The following is a 6,000-nucleotide window of genomic DNA, read 5'->3' on the forward strand; positions in this document are numbered from 1 at the left end:
TTTAATCATTATATGAAAACTGACTGCAATGTCATAATGGGTAAAATCCTCTCAGTGGTTCCACACTAAGACTGAAGTGAGACAAGCTTACATCCTCTCAGCAGTCCTCTTCCTCCTCATCGTGGATTGGACCGTGTCCCACACCACAGCAGATATAGCCAGAGGCTTTAGTGGACCTTGTTCAGGCAGCTTTGTCTGTGATCTAGCCACTGTTGCCACAACTACAGCATGCAAAAGAAACAAGTAGACAAGCTTGAGATTTTGCCAAGTAAACAGGTCTGAACATCAACAAAACTCAGACAATGCACATAAATAAATGACTCCTAGCAGCAGTTTTAATAGATTTTATTTTTTGGCAACTGCACTCACAAAGGCAAAGTTATCAGCAAGGACAGAGAGATTGGAGAAAGTGCAGACCGCCTTTTCCTCAAAATCTTACATTTCAAGCGATACAGCCTACAACCAGGAGTCCTGGCAGGAAACCAAAGCTGATAAAATGGTTGATGAATGCTTGAGAAGTCTGTGACCCTAACAAGATCACCACCTCCAGAATTATACAGAAAAAAACAAAAGCAAGAACATTATCACCGAAATAAGGCGATTGTGAAATCTGTGCCATCTGTTTCAAATGGAGGCAGGCTGCTTCCCAAATGTTGCCCTGAGATGGATTCATCAATGAAGAAGACAAAAAAAAAAAAGAGGCTTGGTAAAGAAAAAATTCAACTTACTTTTGGGGAATTCAACATGTTGCCAATGTTAAGGAACAATGGAGGGAGCTCATCGTAGCTTACGTTCCACATGAGTGTAGATTATTAAGAAGGTACATACTATTGGGTTGGGCACTTTTAAAACAAAAAATGAATTAAGCTTTTACAATTTACAAGAACTTAGAGGATAGGTTCATAATTTTTCAAAATGTTCTTAAAACAACATTCAGGTGCTCAAATGATTGTTGACACATGTTCCTGTTTCTGTAATCATACTGACCATTAAGAGTCCATCGTAATAAATAAAGAAGTTTATTTTAAACTAATATGTGGGTTCAATTGTCCAAATTGGTCAAATAAAATCAGTATCTTTCAAAATTAAAGCTTTTTATTATGATACCTCCCCTGCAGCGGAACAGGAAAACTTTTTTTTTTTTTACTAAAAAAAGTCAAACTATGGAGGATATTAACTTATTATGACTAATTCAGGCATCTGAAGCCTCATATTATCTTTAGACAAACCTTTAAACACATTTTTTCTCAAAACGAGAACCGTGGATAATGAAGAATTGTGGATTTTGTCCCCCAATTGAAGAGGATCTTCTAATGTTCAGTATGAACACAGGAATCATTACAGTGAGAAAAACCTGTTTCAATTCACTTACAGTAGACACCTGACTGTTGTCTTGTGAAACTATCCTTTAAGATATTGTCTATAACATGAAAATACCACCACCTTTTCTCTTTGGTTAGCTACACCAGTCTTGTAAATCATCACTGATTTAAGCAATTTGTGGTTACATATGCTCAAAATAGCATTTCCCAATATAGGAGTTGACACATCATGATGTAGCAGAAAGACTCACTAAAGATGAATAATCATGCATCTTACTGAATTATGATGCCTTTAGCTTTAGTGGCTGAATAATTAGTTTCACTTATTGTAGGTGTCTTAAACAGATCTGCCCATTTACATCTGCAAGACAAGGTTTCACGTTAAAGGTTATTTCAGAATCACCTCGTGAAGGCTATACATTGTACTAAATGTCATGGAGCTATTAAATATGGCCTGTTTAGTTTGCTTTAACATCTGAGGTGTATTAGCCTTGGGAAGTGTTTGCTCACAGTAAATTTGGCCATCAGAGCGGAGCATGTATAGCTGCTAGCTGTATCCAATGACATGCCTATTGTTAATGGGATTATGCTCAGGCTTGTACAGCTGCTGCCTGCTACTCCCTGCTACATGGGGGCAAATTACTTTTATTATGTTTTATTGGGTATTTCATATTTACAACACTTGAATGTTCTCTGTAGCGAAATGACCAAACTATAATATTGTCCACAAACTGATCTGGTGAATCAGAAGGTGGATTTTTCTACATGTTTCTAGGAGCCAGGATTCAGTGTACAGTGTGTTTTTGGTGGTGACAAGATGATCAGTAGATGTGGCCAGCCAATGGTTTTCGATGATATTGTTGTCAACAGGTGGGATGGGTCTGTGTATTCATCCAGGCCCTCCCTCTGCTGTGTGGGTGTGGCGGGCCATCTGGAATTACAGTGTGTTAACAGGTTTCTGGGCAAGAGAATAAGCGATGCATCACGCAGACACTCGCTTGGTGATCCTAAAGATGATGTATCTTCTTCATGTGACTGCTGGGAGGTGGCTGCGTTTTTACAGTTGATTTCATCAGGGACTGAGTGAGAGAACAGGACGACTCAATACAGAATTAAGGAGGAAAGTTGGAGAGGTATGCACGTTCGGTGGCTGCTTCTTTAATTATTCATGTGTTAAAGGTTCTCAGAGGGAAGAAACAAAGCGGACCCAGGCATCTTTCTGTGAAGCAACCATGGAAGCAATTGGAGAAACTTCATTTCCAGATGACTCCGGCAGTCAAAGCCTATGTCCAGACCCTCACGTAGGCGCCCGAGTGGCCCCGGGCTGGTCATACCTCCACAAGCCTATCATCGCGATGGTGATGGGGTCTCTGATGTCTGCTGCGGGCGCAATCCTTTTCTTGCTTCAGTCCTCAGGGGTGACGGAGGCGCCCCGCTCTGTATCCTCCGCCTGTCTGTCCATAGGGCTGATGTTTGTGGTGGTGGGGCTGGTGTGGGTCCCCATACTCAAAGAGAAGCAGAGACGGAAAGGGTACAGCCAGGGAGCTTGAATGAGAAGATGATCCTTTTTGATCCTATGAGAGTGCAAACACTATTTTTTTGTCATTAATGATGCAACTGTTTACTTTGAAACTTGGATGTTTCACAGTCACCAGTCTGGTGTGGCTTCTTGCTGATAACCGCTCGCACTCGTTGTACTTTGATCATTGTCACTGCAGATTGTTTCATGTGTTTCTGTCAGTCAGTCAGTGAGTCAGTCAGGGCTCCGCTGTCCTGCAGCTGTCAGCACCTGCTGTTGTTTCTTGTTTCCACATCTGGATTAACTTTGGGGAAAAGCCTCACAGAAAGCTTTTGGTTTGGAGGACCTCTGCTGTCATCATGTCAACAGTTGTCCAGTTGGAGCCAGTCATGGAGATGACGTATGGAGGAGTTGGACGCTGCAAGTGCTCATTTTGGTTCGCAGTGGCCCACGACATACTCGGTGTGTTCATCATGATGGTGGGGGTGTTTGGAGGCCTGATTATCCACGACTTGTTCATCTATGCCGGGGCCATCATCATCTTCCTCAGCCTGATCTGGTGGGTGTTCTGGTACTCCGGGAACATTGACGTACCTCCTGAGGAGCTTGAGGATGACGTGGGCCTGATGAAACTGAAGAAACGTGGAATCAGCCGGGTTGTGAGGAGCCTCTCCAATGGGCTCAGGAACTCTTTCAGAAGGAATGGTGGACACTTCAGAGAGGGCCCCACGGGCAACAACAGACCTTCAAACATTGGACAGCCGCCAAGCACAGAATTTTCGCTCTCCACTATCTTCGACTCCTCCTTTACCTCCTCATCAAAAGAACTTGTGAGAGAGCCGCTGTCAATTTGAACTAACCATCAAAGACTTTTAATAACACCAAGAGACACTAATCTTGGATATTTGCGTCCTTTCTCATTAGTTTATTCTGTTGAAAGGGATTTTGTGTTTGCTCTGCTAATATGCTAATGATTACACAGCAATGAAGTCTTGTCTAGATAAGATCCACATGCTCTTATCTAACTGATAAGGTTTAAACCTTGCACACCATAACACAGTGCTGCAAATGACCATAGCTCTCTCGTTAGTCAGTATTTTGTTATATTTGTTATATGGATATATTATCTGAAGGATGTTTTTTCTTGTTTATTATATATATATATATATATAGCTAAAGATACATTTGGGGACATTACGTAGACTTACATTCATTTCCTAGAGACAAACCCTAACCTTAACCACTGACCCACAATTGGGGACACAGCTTTATTCCCAATTGGACAAACCATCCCCAATGAACTGGTACCAGGTCTGAAATTTGTCCCCAAAAGTACAGACACACTCACTTAGGCTGTTGAGTTCCCAGGATAGATAGTTGCAAGGCATCTATTTTAACTTGTAAGCAAAATACATATAAATAAAGTGAATCTATTTCTGCCGTTACACTATTTAGTTAATAGATGTTAAAGTTCGTAAAGTTTTACCACTAAACTTCACTGAAAAATGTCCGGGAGTTATACATTTTACAGCACCTGTACAGTTTGACTTAAAATGCATATCAGGCACATAGATCATTAACCATGTCCCAGTTATATAGCATGTTTATCATTGTTCCAACTTGATGACAATGCCAACATAAATCATCTCTTGATTTGGGTCTATTCATTCTGCTTGGGGTCCAGTGGTAATGATTAAGGATCTTGGTGAAATGCAGTACAGCTTCATTCCATTGTTGTTGTTCAGTGTATTCCACCAATATCTGTCTCCCAAGACAATGGCATGTCTGATGAAGTCATAGAAAATTAATGTGCCCCCGCTCTTTAAGGCTGACATGTTGTAGTTGGCTTTGAATTTCAGAGACTGCGGCGAGATCAGATCTTAGCAGTGAGAGGAGGCAATGCCTAAGCTGGAGATATCAGAAATCTGTACTTGCCAGATTGCAATATTGTTATGGATACTCAAAGATAAATGTGACAGTCTTCATATAAGTATAAATATAAATGAAATGATACAAATCTAACCTATAGGAAGGGAGAGTCCCCTGATGTCTTTGAGTATAGTTTAGTGCAATTAAAGAAAGGCTTTTCCTTTGACATCTAAACAATTCAACACATTTTTTATTATTATAGGAGGTGTGCAGAAAGGCAGAGTGTTATCAAGTGCAGTAATTATATAGTTGACCTTTGTATTATAACCATTTTTATTACAGTTTAACTTAATCGCCTACACACTAAAACTGGGCCTGTTAACTAAACATCCCAAACCATCTAAAAAGACAGACCTATTTCTCAAAACTATAAACACCATCACCATGTTTCAAGGCATTCAATATCACTAACTCAAGTCATCACATCTGGAACACATGGGTCAGTTCCCTTGTTTTGGATCCACAAAGACCTGAGGCAGAATAGATGTGGTTTCTTTCTTTATGACCAAACAGTTAAAAAAAAAAAATTCATGTTGTTAATTACACTCTTGCATATATTTACAGAACATTTCTTTTTCACTAAAAACAGCATATTGAGGAATTAAACATTCAGTGTGTAATGGCTATTTTGTAGTGTATCAGTGTATTTGATGGGTTTTGTGTGGTGTCTAAAGGCACAGCTTGGTTTAGATGTTTTATATGGTTTTGAGTGAAGTGTTAACCCTACCCAATAGTAATATATTCAGTTCACTCAAGTTATGTAAAAAGCACTCAATGTTTCATATGATTAGTTGGAGATTAGACTGTATCATTTTTCTAATGTTGCCCATAAGATGAATACCCAGGTTTTGATATGGGCATAACCTTTGATTTGGTCCAGTTCATTTTATAGCCGGATATTTGTGAGAAACTATTAAGAGAGTCCAATGTATCATCTGCGTACAATAACAATTTATTTAATTTCTTACCTAAATTGTACTATGAATATACACTGGGTTTAATGTCTTTCTCTTTCTTGAATCTAATGTGCAGTGAATGACCTATTATATAAGATGTTAAAAGATTCTCATATAAATCAAATCAAGTTTATTTATACACACAAAACTACATACAATGTGTTAGTTGGCTTTAAGGCCCCAGGGTTAGGGCTCTGTATTGATTTACAAAAAATCAAGACTGTGTTACAGAGCTGGAAATTAAACTACCTCTGCTGTAGTTTTTTAGCCTGTA

General features: G+C 39.5%; 1 protein-coding gene across 1 annotated transcript; it reads left to right on the forward strand.

Moving 5' to 3' along the window:
- Positions 1-3,068: 3,068 nt before the first annotated feature.
- On the forward strand, positions 3,069-6,000 carry LOC134003202 (transmembrane protein 238-like). Its single transcript, XM_062442329.1, has one exon. It carries the CDS (start codon positions 3,201-3,203, stop codon positions 3,693-3,695), a length of 495 nt encoding a protein of 164 aa, XP_062298313.1. The 5' UTR covers positions 3,069-3,200; the 3' UTR covers positions 3,696-6,000.

The sequence above is a fragment of the Scomber scombrus genome, chromosome 21 (genome assembly GCF_963691925.1).
Source record: "Scomber scombrus chromosome 21, fScoSco1.1, whole genome shotgun sequence".
NCBI classification, from domain to species: Eukaryota; Metazoa; Chordata; class Actinopteri; order Scombriformes; family Scombridae; genus Scomber; species Scomber scombrus.